Consider the following 24659-nt stretch of genomic DNA (forward strand, 5'->3'; position numbering starts at 1 on the left):
TGAATTAACACTTGGCTGTGCCCGTCTTATTTCATATAACCTGGTAAACCAGAGAAAATAAATATATACCAAAAAATGTGAGCCGTCACGGGACGCCTGGCGGATGTGAAACATCGACATTATTTTGTAAAAGTAATATGCAGAAAAGAACATATTTGTGATAGGAACTAAATATGTCATAATGATAAAATAAAATATTACGATTTTTTTCCAGATAACGATGACTATTTATTGAATTCGATTGCGCATGGCGACGCGTCGCCACACCGTACACACTACTGCATATAGACTGTATATATATATACCATCGTAAAGCGTGGCGACGTGACGTCGCCACGGCATGCGTCGCCACGCCAGAAATCGGTTTTACGTGCGGCTATAGATGTTTCACACCAAAATAATAATAAAGGAATACAAACAATCAACATTGTTACATCAACAACATAGAAATGAAAATATTAAAGAAATGCTTTCACGAAACGATAAAACGAATTAAGAAATTACAGTAACATTAGGAGAAAAACACGTTCAGTGAATTTCAAAATGTTGTCATAAATAAGGAGTAATGTAGGTTACTGTTATAAAAAGCGCAGTAGTTTCAAAAACAAATCATTCTGGAACTTTATCCATTGAAATAACATCAAAATGAACACCTTTGCTTTCGCTCTCCTCTGCATCCAGGCCTGTTTGGTCCAGGTAAGGAATTTCTCTAAATTGTTTTGCAAATTCATAAGCAGTCTCTTACATCAAGCTAATGCTTCCCTGATGTCATTTGTGATTGGACTCCGAGGCACCACCACCACACCTATATTTGCATAGTAACAGCAGTGTTAAATGCTGTTGTGTTCCAGTATGAAAGGTGTGGTAAGGGAAACATACTTTTCCGAGACCTTCCAGATAGCTTAGCAATACCTTTGAGGTGTAAGTCGTCGGCATATGCAACGTTTTCTTCCATACTACACTTTTTAAAAAGGACAAAACAAATTTATATATCTGTTACTAGGCGATATCTAGTGGGTAACCGTGTTGATAGTATCACTACAATAGTTTCTTTATTCACCACTAGGTTTGTTTGTTCTAACCTTAAACTTATTCTAAATTTATTTTTACAGAATGTCTTCAGCCAGTGCATCGCTGCTCCTGCGCCTTGCGCTGGTCCATTTGCTGGTCCTTATGGACCTGGTCCCTTCGTTGGTCCCTACGGACCCGCTGGACCTTTAGCCGGTCCCTTCGCTACCGGACCTGTCGGAGCCTACGGCGGTGCTGGCATCGGTGAGGTCGCCGTCGCTGGCGAGCTGCCCGTCGCCGGTACCACCCTCGTCGCCGGACAGGTGCCTATCCTCGGCGCTGTGGAGTTCGGAGGAATCGTCCCCGCTGCTGGTGCTGTCTCCATCGCGGGATCTTGCGCTTGCGGATGCGCTGGTCCCTACGGAGCCGGTCCTTACGGACCTGGATACATCTACTGATTTAAATACCAAACAAATTTTTTGTGTAAATAAAGCTAAAATTTCAACAAACATATATTTTTTAATTAACCTCAAAGTGTAAAGTTTTTAATTATCCTCGACTATTTCTATACAAATAAAGATGGTAATTATCCTGATTTTAACACGCTTTTATTAGCTTCAGACGTATGTATCTTGGTATGTTAGTATGTAACGGAATCTTTGAACATGATTTTAACCCCCTTCAAAACGTCGGATTAACTCGAAATTTGGCATACTTATTAAGGACCGATGACAATTCAATATCTTAAACATTAATAGTTTTGTACCATTGTCCTTATCAACATCCTCAGGATTAACGATTTTCGAGGCGAGATTTTTCAAGCACCTTCAGCAAAGTTCATCGCAACTTTAGATTGCAAATAATTATTGCTATTTAGTTTCAATAGGCGTAACTTTTATATCGTGATTTTTAGTTTAGAAAATAATAATGTTATTTCCCTATAACTCAAATGTTCTGAAACATATCTATAATGCCCTCTTGTAGAATGATTTTTAGGATTCCGTACTCAAAGGTTAAAACGAAACCCTCTGCGGTCTGTTTGTCTGTCGTTGGGCTTTATCTCTTAAATCGTAATAGATAGACACTTGATTTTTTTACAAACGATGAATAATGGTGGTCGCTATAACGAGAAATACTAAAAATTAATAAATAATTATAGTTCAAAAAACTAAAAAACACGCTTTTATGATAAAATCAACTAAAAAGTAGAAAATAATTTTCAATCTAAGAATCAATTAAGGAACGGTAAATAGTATAATTGTGGAAAAAGTGTGGGGTGCTCCATTTATCAGGTTCGAAAAGCACCCTACTTTTTAGTTGATTTTATCATAAAAGCGTGTTTTTTTAGTTTTTTGAACTATAATTATTATTAATAAACTAATTTGTTACCTACTTTTGCAATTAATAGTAAATTAAGAAACGTAGAAGATTACTGGAGAAAGATTCTACGTTGTATTTTTTACATTTAAACAGTTAATATGTGTGTTTGTGGATTAAAAAAAAACATTTATAAAGTAAATTGAAATAAGAAACAAAAAAATATTGCGATCCATATCCTAAAAAACAGTTAAAAGAAATAACATCATACAGAAGAAAGCTATTATAAAGTAATTTATAATTATCTTATACTTTTCACTGGATTATTCCACGAGACTAAGGTTCACGCAGTGATAGCCTGGTGGTAAAGAAACTCGGTCTCTTGATCGAGGGGTCTGAGGTAAAAAGGTTTTCAAAGGTAAGTAAAGTCTACCAATTCGCACTTCAGCGCGGTGGACTATGGCCTAATCCTTCTCAATCTGAGAGGAGACCTGCGCCCAGCAGTAGGACAGTAATGGGTTGATGATGATGAATGTCTCCATCGGGGAAATGTGATAGACATAACGGCTACCTTCAAGAGCGTCGCTAATAGACCTCCCAGAGCAAGATAGTTGATGTATGGATCAAAGGTTTCCAGCTGCCCCACTTGGTCACGCCAAACGGAAGAAATCTAATGTGTAAGATGATTTTTGAATCTCTAGCGGCGAAGAGTAGAACACACTGGGCGACTGCCACTGACCACCGGAACACATGTTAAATGTAATAAAACGGGCGCAAATGTGTGTCAACGCTTGTGGCAGATACTTGACAGAAGTCATCATTTCCAATTAGCAAAAAGAATTACGGGTCCAAGTAAAGATTTCCATTCGGCAAAATCACTTATTTTTATTTAGTACAAAAGTTATTCAAAAACAAAATTGGATGATTCATTCTCCGCCACCTTCTATTTTTAAAGGTAATGAAATTGAGGCTCCTAATTTACTTTAGTCACTCGCATGAAAGTAATTTATGAAAAATTACTTCTCACGTGTATAACTTTAAAATGTTTATGAGAGAATTAGTCACTAATATGGATTTGGATGATAGTATATTTTGTTTCTATGGGTATAAGAGTGAAAGTAGCTAGTTACAGTAGTAACATATTTTTACCCACTTGTACTGCACTATGTAATGCTATGACTAAAACAAAACAGTAATTTGTAAAGCTTTTATGAAATTTCTAATCAAAATTTAAGTAGCAGTCATCCTTTTCATTGTAAGCGCAAAATAATGTCCAAGGGAAGTCATGTGCAATACGGTAATAAAAGAGAATATTAATGAATTAATCATCATTTATTTATTTTGCTTTCAACATGAGTACTTTTATCTTTTAAAAGATCTCAGTAGATGGCGCCACATCCGCATCCACATCCAGGACCGTAACCAAGAGGACCAGCAAGACCATAAGCTCCGTAGCCGAGAGGACCAGCCAGACCAGCGAAGCCGTAGGCACCAGCATCCTCAGCGGTGATAGCGACAGCTCCGTTGCCGCAGCCGTAAGCGACAGCACCGGCACCAGCGGTGGGCAGAGCGCCCTCGATAGCGACGGTTCCGAGGAAGGGCAGAGCACCACCAACAGCAAGAGTGCCTTCGTAAGCGTTCTCAGACAGGACGGAGACTCCGGCGGGGATCAGAGGAGAGGCGGAGGAGATGGCGAGGCCGGGGCCGTTGGAGGCGGCGAGAGCTCCAGCGGGTCCATAAGCCCAGCCGGCTAGGGGAGCGGCGGCGTAGGGTGCATCATACCAAGCCGCGGCGCAAGGGGCAGCGGCGAGGGGAGCAGCAACGAAGGGAGCGCCGGCGAAAGGAGCACCGATGCACTGAGCAGCAATGCTCTGGAAAATATATAATAGTTAATAATGTTTCTAACGTGGTCAAAAGGAAATTATTTGTACTGTCAATTTATAATAGTTGTTTCCCATTAACTAAGCAGAACGAATGAGTATTTGACTCATATGGTTCCTGCTGAGAACTAAGCTAGAACGCCTCGGAAAAGTATACCCTTCCCTTACTATACCCAGGCAGAAATAGGTGTGGCGGTGGTGCCGCCGGACCACAAAGTGTTCTACCACCTTCAAAAAGTTGCCAAGGTCCATTTCCCAAGAAAAGGTTTCTAATAGAGGATCCTATTTTATATCTAGATTTAAAGTAATTACCTGGATAAGAAGCGCCTGGGCGCAGACAGCGAGGACAATCTTCAGAGACATATTAGCTTCTTCAAAATCAAATTCGAGAATGACCCACTTTGTCCAAACCAGGCTTATATACACAAAACACAGTCATATCAACACCGTAATAGTTTCTGTGGACAGTTGGGAAAAACTAGGTCTACGTGACTTCGAGGTTAGTATTGTCGTTTAGTAAGTTTTAGTAAGTTACTTAGTATTGTGATATTTATAAGTTAGTACGATAAGAGTGAAAATGAGTGTTATAAAATAGATGATTAGGTTTTTATCGATAATTGTTTGAAATAGTTCCAGTGTTACATGCTCCATTAATCTGATTGAAATTTAAACGATATTTTTTGGAAGGCGTTACGGAGTTATTTTCGCTCTATGATGATGTTTAACGGCTACTGCCGCCGATGGATTTCTGTAATTAGCTCCAGATTAGATAAGAATCTTACTAGAAGTCAGCTAGAGATGCGTTGCTACCTCTGAGGACTATGAGAGAACGCCTCGGAAAGTATGTCTCCCTTACCACACTCTTCAAACCAGAACACAGCAGCGCTTAGCAATGCTGTTATTAAGCAGGAATAGAAATAGGTTCCTCGAGAGCCGAACGCCAAAGGGTTTTACCACCTTAAACTTATGACTGCTATCTATATAAAAAAATGTTTGTTTGTCCGTATGCGTTCCTAAACCATTCATACTAATAGGCTGCAATTTTGCTGAGTGGTAGATCGACAATTTTCTTACATGTGGTTCTACATTTAAAAGACCAGATGACGCACAAATTGTTTCTGCTGCTGAAACCTCAAACCCAGAAACATGGATTTTTATTTAAATAACCTTCATTATCTTTCAAAATTCATCCTCTACTTAAAAATTAGGAAATGACTGAATGAGACATCAATTTTTAAGCCAGGATTGCTAGATAACTGCAGTAGTTACCCGACAAGAAAAGTTACAGGCAAAAATTAGTTGACAACAACAAAAAGTGTATAGAAAATGCAGACTCATACTCAACTAAAATATTTTTTTGGAAAAATTCCAAGCAAAAATAAGTTTGATCCACAGCAAGTTCATAGATAGAAAATGCAAATTAACAAAGAAAATGCATAGTTAAATAAAATATTTTTACTTTAAGTGGAGCTCATTTTGATATACAAAGTTTTACATTCGTATATTTTCAAAAGACGGTATCATATTGTTTCAAAATGTATTGACGCAATACAATAAAGGTTATTATAAAAGCGTGGACAGTGGCCGACGAATCATTCTTGGTGCTTTACTTGTCCAAACATGTCGTCTTTCGCTTTCTTGATCCTTGCTGTTCAGGCTTGCCTGGTCCAGGTAAAATCTTGTTCTGTAATTATGCTCCACCGGCTCGAAGGACCAAAACGTTCATTATTTAACCTATTTTTTATGAGTTTTCGCTGGAGCACCTTTGGGCGTTTTCTTTATAATTATTTCTTGATACTTGATAGCTCGATTTTGATTTTATTAGACAAAGTATTTGGCGGTTACCTTTTTTGAATTAAAATCGTTGCAAAAATGCCCGCGCTTTCTTCTACCCCCTCTAAACTCCTTGCGCTTACTTGTTTTTCGTTACTTTACGTCTACCACTACCATTTTGTCCCACTTATTCTGCACAGATTCATGAATTTCTTAATTTTTTCTTTTACAGAATGTCTTCGGCCAGTGCATCGGACCTGCGATTGCTCCCTGTGGAGCTGCTCTTGCCGCTGGACCTTATGGCGTCGCTGGACCTTACGGCATCGCTGGGCCTCTAGCCGGTCCCCTCGTTACCGGACCCGTTGGAGCGTACGGCGGTGCTGGCATCGGTGAGGTCGCCGTCGCTGGCGAGCTGCCCGTCGCCGGTACCACCCTCGTCGCCGGACAGGTGCCCATCCTCGGAGCTGTGGAGTTCGGAGGAATCGTCCCCGCTGCTGGTGCCGTCTCCATTGCTGGTTCCTGCGCTTGCGGATGCGCTGGTCCCTACGGACCTGGCCCCTATGGAGCTTACTATTAAGAATTTAAAATATTTTTTTTTATGAAGAATAAAATTAACATTACATTTACAATTTATATTGTATTTTATTTCCATGGATTTGGAATCAAAATTGAAAATCAGGAGTCAGAATTTAAATACATTTCTTTAAAAAATCTGGGATAAATCATAAAAGTAATTCAGAGCTAAAATATAATTTTAAAACTACAAAGTATCACAAATAAAGCACTGCATAAAATCTTTATTGAATAAAATAACGTCCTTAGCTTAGACTAAACACAGGAATGAGATGTTTTTTAGCAGAGAGTTATTCTGAGAATCGCTTTGCATTGTTTAATAAAGATAATGAGATTATACTTAGATTTATCAATACTATTCATTATTCTAATGCATAATAAGTTCTAGAAGATGAATGAAATTGACTAACGCCTCTTGATTACAGTAACTTATAGGAGTTTGTTTTAACTTTCTGATTTTGGGACGAGACTATTGTCCAATGATTGCAACCAAACAGTATCTTTTGCCTTTTAGCAGTGGTAGTTCAGTCTTAGTAATACAAACTGGAGAGTTGAAAGAACTTAATCAATGTCCTTTCTCGGGTCTCAGACTATCTTTCTACAAAATTTCATTAAAACGGTTCAGTGATTTAGGCGTGAAGAAGAGACAAACAGACAGACAGAGTTACTTTCGGATTTATAATATTACTAAGGATTGAACTCCCTCCAACGACATCGAAAGTAAGAAAGTTCTGAATTCTTTTGCGTACTTTAGACACGAGTTAAGTTTGACCACATTTCACGGTTGCCCAACCAACAGACTTGGGATTCCTCATATACTTTTATAATTTAAAAACCTTATCTTATCTTATCTTAACGATTGACCGTCTTAGAGTTAACTTACCCTGATGATGCTCCGTTTTGGAGCCAAACACATGTTGGTGGTGGTATGTATGGTGGTGTATATTTTTAATATTTTGCATCTGCATGCATCCTTTGAGGAAGGAAGGGTGGTACATACTGCATGGTTTAAAATGTATACCATCATACATATTTGTAGCGGATTGTTGCGAAGTAGTTTTAGTCTTAACTTAATAGCATGGATTTCCGCAAAGTAACGTACTTTGCGGAAACGTACTTTGCGGTTATTTTGAACCCTTGTGATTTGTCTCCGGCGACACCACCACCGCACCTATTTCTACCTCGTAACAGCAGTGTTAAGCCTTGCTGTGTTCTAGTGTGAAGGGTGTGGTAAGGGAGACATATTTTTCCGAGGCGTTCCAGCATAGTTCTCAGGGTTGGCGGCGCATCTGTAGGAAGGCATTCAGGTAGGAATATCTAATCCTATCTGGAGTTCATTACAGACAGCCATGGGCGGCGGTAGCCACTTACCATCAGGTGGACTGCATGCTTGTCTGCTGCTCCTATCTTGTAAAAAAAATGTAGTAGCAGAATAAGTTGTTGCGAGGTCTTTGGAATGCATCATGTTGTCTATGTCCTTCAAACCTGACTACGTTACTCTACTCATTGCTGTCCCACTACTGGGTACGTGTCTCCTTACAGAGTGAAAGGGGCTTAGACCAAATTGGATTGGTAAACTTGCCACTGAGAATTTTGAAAATTTCGTTTTACAAATACTGATTTATCGTGAAACAACTAATGATTAATTTTTAACTAACGAAATTCAGACGTGCCTAGGAATTTGTGAATTCCTTCACCTATTAGTTACTGATAGTTCAGTCACGTTCAGTTATGAACAATAAACTATGAATTCTTTTAAGATAAGATAGCTTCTTCTTTTCTACATTCCTTGACCACCGAAAGGGTTCTATACTAGGATTCCCTGAGTCAGTTGTAATTATCGTCAACCCATCATTGTCTTACTGTTGAGCATAGGTCTCCTCTCAGAATGAAAAGGATTGAGCCATACTCCACCGCGCTGGCCAAGTTCATCTTGGTAGACTTCACATACCTTTGAGTCATACATGCCACCCGCTAACCTACCCTAAGAGGGCTAATTATGAAAGCTTGTAAGCAATAGACGATATTTAAATAGGTTAGGTTAGGTTAGGTTACGTTAGTCAAGGCTAAAGAAAATTATCAAAAGACCTTAACCTTAATGTCGAAATTAATGAAGATGATTTTGAAATAAAACGTGACATATTAAGTAGGTTTGGGTTTGAAGGAAATATTAATAATGTCGACGATACGATAGGTGTTACTAGGTAAAACTTTGTTTAAAATAATGAAGATTTAATTTTTATTTTGATATACACCCATTATTAAAATTTAACTGATTGTTTACAATCAATCTATAGATCAAAATTTCAGAAATTGAACAGAAATTGCCGAAATTAAATCTTTGATAGACAAAACATTGATTGATTATACTAACGGGCGTCAGTCAATAAGCAACCCTGCTCCTGATCCCACAATATGAGGATAAAACGATCTCTACAAATCGGTAACCCTTTTATATCTTCCAAAACTCTCCCCACCTAGTTTTAGCAACGCCTTTACAAATTCCCACATCATGGAAAATTACAAATCAAAATACTACTCTCCATAAAAATAATTATAACACGCACGTTAGATAAACGGAAATAAAAATAAATATTTGTAAACAGTTTTAAAAGGATATCCAAGAAAAGTGCATGATTTACGAAAATATCATCACGTACAAGAGGTAATGTTACAACACATTCACATAGTAACATGAACTCAAGAGAATCTTTCGTATAAAAGGTTGTTTGTTCAAAACAAATCATTGCAGTTGGTACACTGAGCTCATCATGAATACCTTTGTTTTCGCCCTCATCTGTCTTCAAGCTTGCTTCCTGCAGGTAAGAGTTGTCCTCGTATGTTATAAAATATGGAGTCTTCATATCATTTTAATATAAACTAAGCAGCAGATATTTTGCGAATGCACATCTGCATTTACACGGGCAATCTTGATGCGTTACCTCGTAACATTCATTTGGAACGTTATCTCTTATCTACAATTATCTATGATATCCATCGCTCAGAGTCATAAAATATTGCTGTAAGGCAGGATTATCGCCGTTGTGTTCATATGAATTTAAGTCACCTATGAATTATCTTTTTCAGAATGTCTTCGGATTCTGCGGAGATTACGGCTACGGTCCCTATGGCTATGGCATAGGTGCTTGGGACGCACCCTTTGGTGGCTACGGTTATGGTGCTTACCCCTATGGTCCTTATGGTTATAGAGGCTTTTACGGGGAGCCCTTCGGTGCTTATGGCCTGGGTTATGGAGGCTTTTACGGGGAGCCCTTCGGTGCTTATGGCCTGGGTTATGGAGGTTACTATGGTTATGGAGGCTTCGGACCTTACGGCTTTGCTGGTGCTGATCTTGAGACTGGCCCCGCTGGTGCCTACGGTGGTTCTGGTGTAGGAGAAGTTGAAGTAGCTGGTGAGTTACCGTCCGCTGGTACTACTGCTGTTGCTGGACAGGTGCCCATCCTCGGTGCTGTGGAGTTCGCTGGCCCCGTCTGCGCGTCTGGCACGGTGACCATCACGGGTACCTGCGCTTGCGGCTGTGGCGGATTCTTCTGATAACTCGTGGATTGTAGCTGTAAATTAATAATAAATTGAGTAATTTGGCGACTTTTTTTGAGTTTTATTGATTAACTACCGACTTTGATTTGCATTGCGTGGATGTCGACTGACTTACATGTGAGCCGACTACATAATTCCTTAGGAGTGCAAACTCTTTTTTTGTAGGCTTCAGGTAAAACTTGTTATATATCGAGTTGGTTATAAATGTCCATGGGCAGCATAGACCACTTGCCATCAGGTGCACTGCCTGTTTATTTGCTACTTGTTTTAGAATAAATGAACTTAGTTCTATATCATGAAAACTTTCATCAATCCAAGTTTGTTACTCTTAGGTCTCTCTTAGAATAAAATGGTTAGGTCACAGAAGCAAGCTAACCTTTGAAAACATTCGAAAATCTTTCAGGAGAGTAGGTCTTACCAGGTTTGCCTCCACCGTTGAAGCATGTGATAAATTAATTCTTAAACGCTCACGGAAAAGTCAGAGGTGTACCTGGGACCAAACAGGACCCCCAGTGAGAATCGAATTTCAAATCACTAAATGAAATTAAGACAATTAATCAAATGTCATTTACTCAAAACTGATATCTTAAATATATAATTATCGTGTCACAATGTTAGTTACCGTACTCCTCTGAAACGGCTATACCGATTGTCACCTAATTTTATATGCATATTCAGTAGGTCTGAGAATCGGCTACTATCTATTTTTCATACCCCTAAGTGATAAGGGCAACACAACGTTTGCCGGGTCAGCTAGTAGAACTCTAATTTTTAAACGCTAACAATTTCCCAGCGGAAGATGTTTTGCTACATAGATGAAGCGACGCAAAACACTCCATACGTGTGCCAATTTTTTATCTTTAAAAGACACTCTTTTATACCTGTCCACTTGATGGCAAGTGGCTACTGCCGCACATGGACATCTGTAATCAACCCCGAATAGGATTAGCTATTCCTACCTGAGGTCGACCACAGATGCGCCGCTACCCCTGAAGGTTAAGCTGGAACGCCTCGGAAAAGCTCCCAAAATCTCCCTTACCAAGCCCTTCGAGCCAGAACACAGCGGCGTTTAACACTGCTGTTATTAGGCAGAAATAGGTGTAGCGATGATGCCGCCGGACTCGAACTACAAAGGATTCTACTTCACTAAACTATTTCTACTTTTTGATACTCCTGATTAACTTCATGTATAAAATTATTAATATTATAATTATCCACGTCTCAACTGATAACAGTTAAAACTATTTTAATAGATACAACATTATTATATCATTGTTATGTAACTACTATTTGCAACACTATAATCTTTTCATAACTCATAATCTATGTCATCATTATTTTATATAAAAGGTGTTCTCATTAATATAACATTTATTAGCTGTTTCTATCGATTTAAAACAACAAAATGTTTAAGACTGTTGTATTTTGTATATTTGCTTTTCTAGTTCAGGTAAGTCTATTTTGGCTAATTTTTGCAAAGCCGTTTGTTGTCAATTGAAATATAATTTTAGTTTAAAAACTAAAAACCACGCTAAAATCGCACAAGGAAAATCGTTAATCCTGATTCCTGACGATCCTGATGAGGTGAATGCGATAAAATTATATAAATCGTGTATTGTCATCGGTTGTTGATAATTGTTTTAAATTTTAAATTAATTGGACCGTTCAAAGTGGGTAAAAATTTATTTGCATTTTTTTCAGACCATTACCAGCCAGTACATTGGTCCGTTTGGACCGAATGCATTAGGAGTTAATGGTTACGTGAACGGATACGCAGCCAACGGGTTCTACGGGCCTCAAGTTCCAAACCTTGGAACTTACGGGCTCCCTAGTGCTCCTCTTGGACCTGCTATATTCTCTGGACCTTGCCTCTCTCTTCTGGAAATTCCATCTTCAAATGGAGGAGGTTTTAGAGTAACTAGTAAATCTACTCTAATCCCCAGTGGAGTAACAGTTCAAACAGACAGTATGCTAATCGAAGGACCATTAGCAGTGACTGGTCAGCTACCATTCTTAGGAGTGGTAGCTCTGGAAGGTCCACTACCAGTGTTCGGTCAAGGTATAGTGTCATATGGATGTGGTGACGGTAACATTGGGATCGTTAATGAGGTTCTTCCAGAGGTTCCAGTACAGGTCTACCCAGGTCCTGGGTATGGGTTTGGGTATAATGGATATCCAAGATGTGGGTGTGTTTATTAGTTAGTTGTTATTTGTTAAATAAATTATGTTTTTATTGTATTTTTTGGTTTCTTTTCAACTGTATCACCTGCTGATATAGACCTTCCATTTGCTAAAAGTATAAATAGACTGATCAAGTGATCATATACATACTTCAAAAACTGAACTCAATGACCAGATATGAAATAGTACTTTTATGTTATTAAAGAAAAAAACAGAATTAGAATTCAGTTAGGAAGAAAGGAACACCTCTGAAGCAGTGATAGCGTAGTGGTTAAGCCACGCGGCCTCTTGATCGAGAGCTGCGAGGATCAAATCTCAGGCACGCACCTTTGATTTTTCAATGTTATGTGTGTATTAGATGTTAATTATCACTTGCTTAAACGGTGAAGGAATACATCGTGAGGAAACCTTCATACCTAAGAAATCTTAAAAAAAAGAGTTCAAAGGTATGTAAAGTCTACCAATTCGCACTTGGCCAGCGCGGTTGACTATGGCCTAATACTTCTCGTTCTGTGAGGAGACCTGTGCGCAGCAGTGGGACAGTAATGGGTTGATGACAATGAACAATGAATCTCTGTCTCTTGCTATGTCAGATTCTTATGATACTAGGACTCTAAAGTAGATAATGCCTTGTATTGAATATTCTAAACGAGATATTTATAGAAGAATATAAATATGATACTCGTAAGTTTCGCCAGATCCGGGCATCGCGCTTGGAGGGCTCCGGTTCTGTTCCGTCAGAGATCCCGGAGTTCTCCAACAAGCGTTGAGGACGGCCACCGGGGGGGTTTTAGTGGGGTAAAAATCCCACTTAACCCGGCGTCGCTCCCACGACGTCGGGTTTCGTCGTTCGGTTTGAAAGTTTCCCCCTCGAAAAGAAAAAAAAAAAACAAAAAGGTAACACTTTTATATAATATACTTTTATATACAATTCTAATGTTAATTTATCGTATGGACATCAGACTAACGCGAAATAGGATTAAAGTTTTATTTGAGATTACTCTTAGATGCGTTGAGACTCTTAAACCTAGAGTACGAAAAGCAATTAAGCGAGACAAAAATTGATATTTTCGAACTTTACTTGTTAAGTTGATTATTAATTGAGTATCAATAAATTAAGATGAGTATCAGTATTTACTTCAGTAACATCATGACATTTAAAAAAGTAATAAAAATTTAACATTTCGTTCAAATCTTCAAAACAAATGAAATCGCTTCTTTCAAATCAACAATATTTCTAAATTGAAACGTTTTGTTTGTCACTTTATTAAAAAAATCTGTGATTGCACAAAAAAGTCACGCACAAAATATAAATATTTTCATGATGTTAATGCTAAAAATATTTTCCGCGAATTCTATTTCGTAATTAACGATAACTGTGTTTTAGTATATAAAGAAATTTTGAAGGTTTAGTAATTATTGCATTATTTTGTTTGAGAAATTAAAGTGTTAATCGTCGTTTGGTCGAAGTCTGAGAAACAAAAATGGCGCCTAAATATTATTTTTATATCGTCCTTGTCCAAACTTTTGCGACCCAGGTAATATGAAGGTGGTAGAACACTTTGTATTTTGATTCGTATCCGGCGGCACCACCGCCACACCTATTTCTGCCTAATAACAGCAGTGTTTTGTGCTGCTATGTTCTGGTTTGGAGGGTGTGATAAGGAGACATACTTTTCCGAGGCATTCCAACTTTTGTCTCAGGTGTAGCTACGCATTTGTGGTTGATTGTGCGGTTATGATTGTGGCCTGTCTATGTATAAGATTTTACCCATGACCACTGACCATCAAGTTGACTGTATTTTCGTTTGCTACTTTACTTACAACAACAAAGTACTATGATTCTTCTTTGTTATAACTTCGTATATCCTTTTTTCAGATCTCAGGCAAATGCATCTCAACTACCAATGGATTATCTAAGAATTTGTACGGACCTTTTGCGACTGCATTTAATGACAAAACTGTATTTGCACCATTTTCTTCATCCTTTACTGCTATAACAAATCCCGGTACATTAGCATCATCTACTGGCGCATTTACAACATTTAGTTCTTCATCTGTCTCACCAATTGGTATATCTATTAATTCTAAAGCTAACTTAGAAGGTGTTTTAGATGTTAATGGTAGGTTACCATTTGTAGGAGTGGTGAAATTTGAAGCAACAGTCCCTAGCAAAGGTAATGGTAGTGTTGCTTGTAGTTGTGGTAAAGGGCATCTAGGGATGACCACTGAAGATGTAATAGCGTTTGGTTTTGCTGAGGATATGCCCTATTTAGCGACAATGTCTAGACTTTAAGATCATAAAAGGAAATGTAGAGACAATACTTATGTATACTAATAGATTTTGTAATTTGTAAATAAATATTAATTGTCGAGTTAATCCTTTGTTTTTTTACAAAATTTCTCTTACCGTGTTACACTCATAACTATCATTATCATCATCATCAACCCATTACTGTCCCACTGCTGGGCACGGGTCTCCTCTCAGAATGAGAAGGATTGGGCCATAGTCCACCGCGCTGGACAAGTGCGTATTGGCAGTCGTCACATTCCTTTGAAACCTTTTTTAAGATTTCTCAGGTATAAAGGTTTTCTGACGATGTTTTCCGTCACAAGTGATAATTAATTTCTAATAAATTACCTGGGATCAGACCCTCGGACCCCTCGATCAAGAATCCGAGATTCTTAACCACAAGAATATCGCTCGAATGATCATTATCAACTGACCATTATTCAAAGTAATGAGTTGTGACGCATCTCTTAAAATTAGAAGGCTTACTACAGACAACCAAATGCGAATTGGTAGAATTCACACAACTTTGAATTTTTTCTTTTTTGGAATAACTACCACGTTTTTTTACAAGTTGTTCGTTAACAAATAATGAACAATTTTGAATGCGAAAATATATTTGTTAAAAACAGAGATACTAACTCGGATATTGAACCAGATCTCAAAATGAAAAATCCAAAATATATAGGTACGACTTGGTTATCAAACAATTGTTTAGAATAAATAGAGAATAACAAGATTTTTTCCCTCACGCTTGTACTTCGAAGGTGGTAGAACCCTTTGTGGTTCGACTCCGGCGGCACCACCGTCACATCTATATCTACCTCATAACTAAAATGTCAAGCGCTGCTGTGTTCTGGTTTGAAGGATCAGGTAAACAAAACATACTTTTCCAAGACGTTTCAGCTTAGTCTAAATATTGGGATATCAGGGGTAGCGGCGCATCTGGCCGACCTCAGGTAGGAATATCTAATCCTGTCTGGGGTTGATTACAGATGTCCATGAGCGGTAGTAGCCACTTACCATGAAGTGGACTGCGTGCTAGTCTGCTACTCCTATATTATGAAAAAAAATATAACTCAGAATCCTACATGCATGCGTAATCACATATTACAAATTATTTATCACTTGATTTAACGGGAAAAGGCGACATCGTGAGGAAACATATACTGTAACTTTTTTATAAGAAAATTATGTCACTTAAACGTTTGTAAACTAGAATCACGTAAAGTGTAGTAATAACTGCTCCATATTGATACAATTTGTTTGAGAAACAACTCCATCTAGTGGTAGCTTTGTAAACTATTTGGTAAAAACAAAAAATACAGGGATGGCGCTTTAGTCTTTGTATATGCGTTGCTAGAAATAAATTTTGTCTTTCTGGTAATAATATCTTAATAGCGATTGTTTTGTATTAAATAAATGTTGATTAATAAAGAAAAATTAAAGAATATCTTGTGAAATTATGATTATTGGCTGCAATCCGTTTTCCTGTGACATGAAAATAAAACAACGTACTAAGTTGAAAACTTTGAAGTTGAGGTACCTACTTACCTAGATTAAACATTAATTTATGTAATGATCTTCGTATACAAAAAATCAGCCGTATGTGTCCTCAAATCTCTAAAAATAGTTCCGATCAACAATGATTGATAAAATAATTTGACTTTAACTTTTTACCCGACTGCCAAGGAAGGGTTATGTTTTTCGCGCGTATCTTGTATGTTTGTCTTTCTTTATTTGATCCGATCTAACAAACGGCTGGATGAATTTCAACAGTTAAAGTGTCATTATATTTGTCTCAACGACCCGAGTGTCCTTAGATAGGTGTTAGTGAAAAAAAATCAAAATGGCGGATTTCTGGCGCGAAATAGTAACACATTTAAAAAAAAATTAACGGAACCTATCGAGTAGGGTATCAAATGAAAGGAAATTAAACGGAGATTATAAAAACATATTTGTATATATATAAAACAGTAAGGTGACTGACTGACTGACTAACTAAATGACTTTTTCATTTTTCAGAAATCAACGTAAAGCCTAAACCAAGGACCTTACAGTTCTGAAATATTGCACACAGGTTCTCTATATAGCTTGAATAAGTACTAAGAAAGGCCTTTTGGAAATTCTACCCTTAACAGGGTAAAATAGGGGAAAACAGTTTTTTTGAAATCCTTTAATTTTGAAGCAACTACTATAAAATTTTGTATTTGGCTTTCTGGATAGGAACAAGGACGCACTTATTTATCCCCCTTCGAAAAATCAACCCCGTAGAGGGTAAAATAAGGGTTAAAAGTTCATTTGAACAATCGTCAATTTTGAAGCAAACACTATGACATGTTGTATCAGGCTTGTTGGATAAAAATAATGAAATGCTACCTCTAACGAGGTAAAATAATGACCGAAACTTTGATTTACTGAAGTTATATATTTTATAGACCGTAAATGGTGAATTTTTTCGCAAAATAGTAACACGTTTTAAAAAAGTTAACTAAACCTATCGAGTAGGGTGTCAAAATAAAGGAAATTAAGAGGAGATTACACATACATTATATAATATATCTTATATATAAAATTCTCGTGTTAGTTACCGTACTCCTCCGAAACGGCTTCACCGATTTTCACCAAATTTTATACACATATTCAGTTGGTCTGAGAATCGGCCACTATCTTTTTTTTTTACACCTAAGTGATAAGGGTTGTTCATCCCTAACATTTTTTTATTTATATGGCAACACAACGTTTGCCGGGTCAGCTAGTACATATATACTCCTCGAGATGACTGTCTGACTAAATTAGAGAGTTGCTGTGCCAGAGATCAACGCAGAGGGAAACCGCTGAACTTAAGCGTGCTGGAATTTTACACATAGGTTCTTTATATAGCGTAAATGAACACTACGAGGATAAAATAGGATAATATTGTTTGAACATCTTTTGTTTTTGAAGCAGACACCTACTATGAAACTTTGTATTTGGCTTTCTGGATAAAAATAATGAAATGCCTATTTCACTGCTTTTGGAAATTCTACTTCAGCCTTTTTGGTGCAGTCGGGTTTTTGATTTTTTAAATTAATTATATAACGTTGCCTGTACAAATAAGAGTATATTCGTAATTCCTAAATTCTTTTTTTTTGTTTTTGTTCGTTCAGAAACATTAAAAAAATCTTCTATTTCCTTCCCTTATTAATTTCAGACTGAGCGACAGCGCGTGTAGATTATTTTGATACTATATTATAATATTGAATTTCATCAGCTTTCTTCATCACAGTCGCAATTTTACAAATTTGGTAACGAAACGAAATTACGTGATGTATTACGCATAAATGACATATTAAAATCATTGCGTTAACTCCCTAACCTACCTTTGAAACACGTTTCATCCACCACGATATGTTTTACGAAATTAGTTACTAAACAGTGATATATTCTAAATAATAGCTGGTATATATAGTTAATGATGATTCCAGGAAAATCATTCTACCATTGGTTCTTGTAAGGAATCGATATCTTCAACAATGTCTGTTAACGCTGTTTTGGTCTTTTCTGCGCTTTTTGTTCAGGTAATTGAATTATAATTATTAGCATTAAATAATGTTTTCATTCGTTTTTTTATTCAAAGTAATTAACGAATATGGAGTCCATTAGTAAGTCACTGTTGCCTGGACATGTAAAATCGACTTCAAATAAATTTTCAGTCCTATCTGAGATCGACTGCCAGATACATCGGTATCCAGTTGTCAATAGATTATCGGATTTTTCATTATTTTAAAAGTTTGGTATATAAGACGTTCTAACTCACTTTGGTGTTGGTTCGACTATTTGACAGCAAGCAAGATTGCGGTTGATAATTATAATTTGTTTTTCTGTCGACTCGGATATCATTGGGGGTGCTCCTCTCGTTTTTGGTTACCTACTTCGAAGTATATGACATATTTTAGTAACACAAATTTAATCCAAACAATTTTTACAGTGCATCTACGGACAATGTATCGGAGCTTATGATGGCGGCTGGGCTGGTCCTGCGTGCGCAGGTCCCCTTGGTGTGGGTCCTCTAGCCGCGGGCCCCCTAGCTGCGATCCCCCTTGCCGCAGGTCCCCTCGCTGTCGACTGGGCTGGTATCACCGCCGCAAACGGTGGCGGATTCGCTGTTTCAAGCGCGTCTCCAATCGCTCCAGTTGGTGTTTCTGTGCTATCCGACAACGCCATTGAAGGAGCGTTGGCTGTTGGTGGAGCGTTGCCCTACCTTGGCGCTGTAGCGTTAGAAGCAGCTTTGCCTACAGCCGGCGCTGGTGCTGTTGCTTATGGCTGTGGGAATGGTGCTGTGGCCATTACTACTGAAGATGTCGGGGCTATCGGCTTCGCTGGTGTCGCAGGGCCTACTGGTTTCGTTCCTGGCATCACTGGACCCATTGCACCTGGACTGGCGGGACCTCTCGGATTAGCTGGATGTGGCGCTATATTGTAATCTTGTAATTTTACTTTATAAATAAATTTATTTTTTTCTTTTTACTTTTTTTGTTTTTTGTTTCTTTCCATACGTTCATTCATTCATTCATTGAAATCATCAAAGCATTCATTTGTGGGTATAGGTGTTCTGTTACAACGAAGCAAACTAATTTCCAGAATACGTAAATGATAATGAGTTCCAAATCCAAATCGAAATTCAAAGTCAAATCCAAAACTTTAGAAAAATATGATTTTGGACTAAAATATCGCGGAATTCAGACATTTTATTACGCAACGGGTACTGACGGGTACGGTTTTTAAATCGAAAATCGGTCGAAATATCGGCAATAAGGAAATTAAAAACCGCATATCGTGAGTACCGGTTACATAATAAAATGATTTTAGAAAGAGGCGATATTCATACACGACTTATACTGTTATTAGAACTGCGTCATCATCAACAACCCATTTACTATCCCACTGCTGGGCACGGGTCTCCTATCATAATGAGAAGGATTAGGCCATAGTCCACCGCGCTGTCCAAATGCGTATTGGTATTCTTCACATACTTTTTTGAAAACTTTTTTTAAGATTTCTCAGATGTGCAGGTTTCCTCACGATGTTTTCCTTCACCGTTTAAGCAAGTAATTATTAATATCTAATACGCACATAACTTTAGAAAATCAGAGGTGCGTGCCTGGGATTTGAACCTCGGACTCCTCGATCGAGAGGCCGAGTTTTTTAACCACTAGGCTATCACTGCTAGAGTTGCTTAAAATATTGAAATATTTCCTGTATATCCGAAAAGAAATCTAGGTGTCGTTTGAAGATCAATTTGAAGTACTTGAAGTAAAAATTCTTAGACACAATAGCTTCTACCAAATGATAAGTTTTAATAGACTAAATATTAGAATTAAATGTTTAATTATTAAATAGTTGACTACATTTACTATCGAATTAGGCATTCCTGTAATGTTAGGGAATATGATGTAATTAATAAATAAATTTTACCTAATACATGACCACTGTCGCCAACAGTTGCTGACAACGAGCGGAAACAATCGGGCAGTTGTCGACATGATGTCGCCCGTGCACTAGCTGCCTTACTAGCAAATACTTTTACATATGTATTCAGTCTAGTAATTACGAAAAAATAAAATTATTATAATAAACAAAACCCAACTAATAATTAACTACTAAGCTTAAAAATAATTAACTGAAAAAATTAGTAATGTACTATGTCACTTACAATTCAAACCGCATATATGTTATCTGTCAAGCTGGTTGGACTGTAGGTGTAACAAAGAATAAGACATACATACGATTGGCCAGACAGAACTCTAATGAATTTCGATTCCTGTTCTGGGTCTGGGTGTTTGTATATCTTTGTCTGTGTGTGCTCAGCAACCACGACACAGGAAAAGTCTTACTGTGGTATGAGTATACAGAGCATTATTATACTTTGAAAGTATATAAAACAGAAACAGCTTCTATTAAACACTATTGGTCCCTAAGGCGTGCCTTGGTGGAATCCTATATCCAGCAGTAGACTAACATGGGCTGAAGAAGATGATGATGGTTCCTTAGGACACTTGCAAAGGTTGTGACGACCTTCCACAGCTTATTAAGAGATGGCGCTACACGATTTTGAACACTATGAAAGTTTTCTAAAAATCAGATAAATAAAGAGACAAGGTAAGTTGCTGTAAGTTATAATATATATATCTACAGCCCACGTTAGTCCACTGCTGGACATAGGCCTCATGTTGTGAGAACTAATAGAGAACAACATTTCTGATGAACATTATGTTCGTCTATACCGAACGGTTTAGTTAGCGCACTCCGGTAAAGCATCTCATCTTTCCCAATTTCCGCTGACTTCGTGTATATATGCCATTATGTTTCTCTGAACTTATTTTTCAATCATAATAAAATATAACCTATAGCACTATTGAGTAGCGTAGCTCTCTGATTGTGAAAGAATTTTCATGATCGGTTCAGTATTTTCGAAGATTAGCCCTTACAAACAAACAAACATACAAACAATCGAAGTTACGAACTTTACCTCTTTATAATATTAGTATAGATTAAGAAATAATAAAGTTACACACGAGGTCGGAGTTCGTCTGATGGTAAAAGTCCACCGCCGCCGATTGTTTCTGAAGCCGATAATACATGTGTTGGCACTCTGCGTTGGAATAAGATGACCGCTTCATATACAAGCCAGCTTGCATCTAATTCTATGGCCTATGTCGAGCCTTATGTGGTAGAACACTCTGTGGTTCGACTCCAGAGGCATCACCACTACACCTATTTCAGCCCAACAACTACAGTGTTAAGCGCTGCTGTGTTCTGTATTGAAGGGTATATATAAGGGAGACATACCATTTGAAGTGATCTAACTTACGTAACGTATAGGTGGCCAACCTCAACTAAGAATCTAATATTATCTGGGGTTGATTACAGATGTCCATGGGTGGCAGTAGCCACTTACATCAAGGGGACTGCCAGCTCATTTGCTATTTCTATAATATAAAAAACTCGTTATGTAACACTTTTAATACGGGCATTTTCAACTCAATCTTTTAATTTCAAGTAGTCAGTAGGTCAATATTAAATTCATTTTCGTAACCCTTAAACACAATTTCTAATACAATATCAACGTTAACTTCATCATTAACGATAATTATAATTTCACCTGTTACTACAATTTGATAACGATATATTTATCAATTTGTAACAGTTTCCTAATGTACTATTGAAATTAGGCTTCTACCCGTAATCTCTTATGTAATTACGTACTTTACTAGTATATAAGGTTGGGTATTATCTGAAATAATCATTCTATTTTCTTATCCTTCACTAATTAATTCAAAAACAAAATGGCGAAAATTGTTATTTGTTGTCTCTTCGCTGTGATGGTTCAGGTATTTTTTATCTTTTGTATAATCCAAGCTTGCAGTCCTCCGAATGGTATATGATCACCGCCCAAAGGTCACTGGTCCGTTTATAATAAACCTTAGAGAAGATCGATATCCTACCAGAGGTCAGCCATAAGTGCCAGCCCTAGGAAGCTTCGTATAAATGATCATAAGATCATTGCAAATCCAAATAGGATTAAAGTCTACCAATGCTGACCACAATTATGCGTTGCTACTTTTGAGAATTAAATTAAAACCAGAATATAGCAGCTCCTAATTCTGTTAAACGACAGAAAGTGGGAGGTGGTGCCTTCAAAATCGAACTATCAAGGATTCTACCACCTTCAGAATATGCTCACTGCTTTTGCATATAAACCTACTGAACTGATTCTTGATAACTTATTTATTGTTGCAGACGATCACTGGCCAATGCATAGGTCCGTACGGCCCAGGATTTCCCGGACCCGGACTACCTGGCCCAGGTCCGGCCCTAGAAGCTTATGCACCGCTAGCTGGTCTACCAGGCGTTGGACCTTGCACTCTTCCTGGAATCGCTGCATCAAACGGCGGAGGCTTTCTCGTAACCAGCTCATCTCCGATTTCTCCCAGTGGACTCTCAGTGCAGACGGACTCAATGGCTATCGAAGGTCCATTAGCCGTGTCAGGGCAGCTGCCTTTCCTTGGTGTAGTGGCCCTTGAAGGTCCATTACCGGTTGTAGGACAAGGAGCGGTAGCGTACGGCTGTGGTACAGGAAACGTAGGGATTTTGAACGAAGTTGGACCTAATCTTGGGCCCTTTAACGCGTACCCAGATGTCAACCCAGGATACGGTTATGGGTATCCCAATGGGTACGGTTGTGGACCCTTCTACTAGAATAAGTTGTTACTATTTTGTTGACTATTGATTAAATATTTCGTAAATACAATTTCGTTTCATTTTGAAATGTCATGTCACTTGTGATGACGTCATAATTTCTTCACATGTGTTACCTATAATTACATTACATTTATGCTATGCAATAAAGTCTTGATGTATGCCAAAGTATTTATACGGTAGCGATCCTCAAAGTTTGAGTTCAACATCGTTCTACTGCTTTTTGTAAGAGTAGCAAACAAGCATGCAGTCCCTCTGATGGTAAGTAGTCACTGCCGTAAGGACATCTGTGATCAGCTATAGTATCAGTTTTTACGTATTGACAAAAATGTCTGTTTTTGTTTTTGTTTACGTATTTCCCATATATTTCCAATCAGTTCTAATACAATCCGCTAGGGGCGCTGATTGGAAATGTATGGGCAAGTATGTAAACAAACACAATAACAGTAATTTTTGTAAAAACTCATACTAAGGGTACAGAACAGATTCTAGTTTAACCCAATCACACATGCGTTGCTCCCGAGGACTACTGGTCGCCTCTTATAAAGTCAATCAGCATACACATCCTTCTTCCTCTTCTAGCGTGAAGAATCGCAGAACTTCTTCACATTAGTGACAGTTCTGGTGGTGGCACCCCACGGGTATAACCATAATGACTCTACCTCTCAAAACTGCTGGATTTTGTATAGAAGGATGTGGTAAAACGTAGATTCTAATATGAAATGTCCTCATTAAGGTTACCTTACATGGAACTGTAATCTTATTGTAACTTAGTTAGAGATGTCAATTTTAAAGCAATAACCATACTTACATTAAGGTGGACTGCAATTTAGTTTGTCACTTCAACTTATAAGACACTAGTTTTTGCCCGCGGCTTCGCCCGCGTTTAAAAGAAAATAACATACTAACATACATAAAACTGAGAATTCGTACCTTCAACTTTGTTAAAGATCATCATTTGATCAAATGCATAGTTTACGATTCAATCCTTACTAATATCGATTAAAATAATCGATGTTTTGGGTCCACAAGATCGATTCTCCGATTAATCAATCTTAGATCGCCAGCCCTAGTTCCCGTGGGTTTTCTGGGATAAAAACTATCTTATGTCCTTTCTCGGGTCTCAGACTATCTTTGTACAAAATTTCATTAAAATCGATTCAGTGGTTTGGGCGTTAAGAAGAAACAACCAGACAGACAGACAGACAGACTTACTTTCGGATTTATAATATTAGTAAGGATATATCTCAATGGGCAAAATTAATTTTATGAATAGCATATTTTTTATTTCAAAGACAATCATATAAGAATAATTTATTACTTACTAGCAACCCGCCCTTGCTTCGCACGGGCAGAATAGAATAAAATCTAAATTTCGTAGTCGACCATCTGCTTTTTTGAAGGTAGTAGAACCCTTGGTGGTTGACTCCGGTGGCACCAACGCTACACCTTTTTCTACCTCATAACAGCAGTGTTAAGCACTACTTTAATCTGGTTTGAAGTGTATGGTAAGAGATGTACCTAAGTAAGTAAGACCTAAGTACTCCCCAAGTTTGTCGTGGTACTTACGGGACACCTGTACAACTTTTTGCCCTAAATTAAAAATTAAAGCAGTTATATGTAAGAATATATTTACAACTAGTCGACCCGGCAAACTTTGTACCGCCTCAAAATCCATTGATCAAATATAGGTATTTCATATAAAATATAGCCTATGTTCCTCGTAGATAATGTAGCTTTCGAATGGTGAAAGAACTTTTAAAATCGGTCCACTAGTTTTTGAGCCTATTCATTACAACCAAACAAACAAACAAAGTTTTCCTCTTTATAATATTAGT

General features: G+C 37.7%; 4 protein-coding genes across 4 annotated transcripts; 3 read left to right on the top strand and 1 right to left on the bottom strand.

The window, feature by feature from the left end:
• The first annotated feature begins 645 nt into the window (after nt 1-645).
• Nucleotides 646-1466, top strand: LOC140748545 (chorion class A protein Ld5). Its single transcript, XM_073081358.1, has 2 exons — nt 646-696; nt 1113-1466. The coding sequence occupies exons 1-2, from the start codon at nt 646-648 to the stop codon at nt 1464-1466; spliced, it is 405 nt and encodes a 134-aa protein (XP_072937459.1).
• Nucleotides 1467-3704: 2238 nt separating this feature from the next.
• Nucleotides 3705-4568, bottom strand: LOC140748546 (chorion class B protein Ld34-like). The gene is made up of 2 exons (XM_073081359.1): nt 4518-4568; nt 3705-4196 (listed from the first exon to the last, which is right to left on the bottom strand). Exons 1-2 carry the CDS (start codon nt 4566-4568, stop codon nt 3705-3707), a joined length of 543 nt encoding a protein of 180 aa, XP_072937460.1.
• A 1257-nt stretch (nt 4569-5825) lies between these two features.
• On the top strand, nt 5826-6555 carry LOC140748548 (chorion class A protein Ld2/Ld41-like). The gene is made up of 2 exons (XM_073081360.1): nt 5826-5876; nt 6211-6555. Exons 1-2 carry the CDS (start codon nt 5826-5828, stop codon nt 6553-6555), a joined length of 396 nt encoding a protein of 131 aa, XP_072937461.1.
• Nucleotides 6556-21908: 15353 nt separating this feature from the next.
• Nucleotides 21909-22821, top strand: LOC140748549 (chorion class CB protein PC404-like). The gene is made up of 2 exons (XM_073081361.1): nt 21909-21953; nt 22363-22821. Exons 1-2 carry the CDS (start codon nt 21909-21911, stop codon nt 22819-22821), a joined length of 504 nt encoding a protein of 167 aa, XP_072937462.1.
• The last annotated feature ends 1838 nt before the right edge of the window (nt 22822-24659 follow it).

Source organism: Epargyreus clarus, unplaced genomic scaffold (genome assembly GCF_041222505.1).
Source record: "Epargyreus clarus isolate Ecla_fem2 unplaced genomic scaffold, WU_Ecla_fem_2.2 ptg000016l, whole genome shotgun sequence".
Classification (NCBI taxonomy): Eukaryota; Metazoa; Arthropoda; class Insecta; order Lepidoptera; family Hesperiidae; genus Epargyreus; species Epargyreus clarus.